The sequence below is a fragment of the Caenorhabditis briggsae genome (genome assembly GCF_000004555.2).
Source record: "Caenorhabditis briggsae AF16 supercontig from assembly CB4, cb25.NA_200, whole genome shotgun sequence".
Classification (NCBI taxonomy): domain Eukaryota; kingdom Metazoa; phylum Nematoda; class Chromadorea; order Rhabditida; family Rhabditidae; genus Caenorhabditis; species Caenorhabditis briggsae.
In genome coordinates, this window is record NW_025543264.1 from 12,278 (window position 1) to 13,704 (window position 1,427).

Below are 1,427 nucleotides of genomic sequence, written 5' to 3' on the forward strand. Positions count from 1 at the left end.
CGAAAAATTTCAAAAACGATGTCTAGAAGTACGCGAAAATGAGACTCATATTCGCCGGTACTTCTAGACATTGTTTTTGAAATTTTCAATTTTTTTCGATTTTTGAGAGATTCTGAGTGTGAAGCCTTAGTTGGAGTACGGTAGATGAGAATGAATAAAAAAAGCAGAAAAGCACAAATATGAAATGAGCAATGCTCATTTGGTGTGCAAGGATCACTATACAATAATGGAGAAAAGTTCCGAAACATCGGGTTCTGAAACGTCCCGGAGTCCTTTTTGGGGGCTTTCTTGGGCGAAATTTTGAAAAAAACCATTAGAAAAGTTTGGCCTGGAAAATGCTGAAATTCTTCAAAACGGAGGATTTTTTGGGATCATTTTTTTGGGACTTTTGGAATAGTTTCAAATTTTTAAAGTTTTTCAAAAGTGGTCCACAAAACTGGTCCGACTGAAACTCTCGGAAAATTCACCGAAATTCAAAAATGGGATTTTCTGACTTATTGAAATTCCGTATTTTAGAATTCTGAAATTTTGTATTCTAGAATTCTGAAATTTTGAATTTCCTGAATTTTCGTTTTTTGTTTTAATTCTGGACAAAATTTTAGGGTTCTCATGGATTTGGCTGTCTAGAGACTCAACTTATGTCCTTCAATCCTCCTACCGTATTTCCTCTAATAGACTGCCACACAAAGCGTCAACTTTGAGCTCAATTATCTCGAGCTCTATGAGAGATACCAGAAATTTGTCAACTGATAAAATTCATCTGATATCATGATAACCATTTTATCAGTTGACATATTTCTGGTATATCTTCTAGGAACCGAGATAATTGAGCTCAAAGTGATACGGTACATTAAATAACTCAAAATCTGTTATTTCCTCTAATCGCACCCCTCAACATTTCCAGAAACTCCTCCCCATCAGTCTCAATGTTCTCCGGAATCGCTCGAGATCGTGTCAGCCCGCAAGCCGTACAAGAACTGCTGGATTTGAATCGATTGGGTAAACAAATCATGACTAATTTTCATTCCATCTCACTGCATTCTTTTTTCTGAAAAAGCAAAATTTTCTAATGAAATTTTCGGGAAAAAATTTGAATTTCCCGCCCAGTCAATTTTCTGAAATCCAATAGAACATCAACATTTTGCAGGAGGTGCTCGTGGCCGAGCCGCCAGTCCGGAGAGTGTCCGAAGTAGTCGATCGCCGTCGCCGCCAGCGTCGAGTAGTGGACGAACGTCGCCAGGTAGGGTTGTTTCTAGGCCATGCCATAAAAGACATTTCGAAACTATGTGACACTTCGAAACCAGTCATTTCGAAACTATGTGGCACTTCGAAACCAGTCATTTCGAAACTATGTGACACTTCGAAACCGCGACATTTCGAAACTATGTGACATTTCGAAACCAGTCATTTCGAAACTATGTGACACT

At 38.4% G+C, this 1,427-nt stretch overlaps 1 protein-coding gene across 1 annotated transcript in view; it reads left to right on the forward strand.

The window, feature by feature from the left end:
* CBG24641 overlaps positions 1–1,390 on the forward strand; it is a gene marked incomplete at both ends in the record, with an annotated part of 10,102 nt that extends 8,712 nt beyond the window's left edge. The window contains one exon of the mRNA XM_045240904.1: positions 1,148–1,390. Coding sequence (XP_045091383.1) covers positions 1,148–1,390 — 243 coding nt within the window. The remainder of the gene's footprint in view (positions 1–1,147) is intronic.
* Positions 1,391–1,427: the final 37 nt, after the last annotated feature.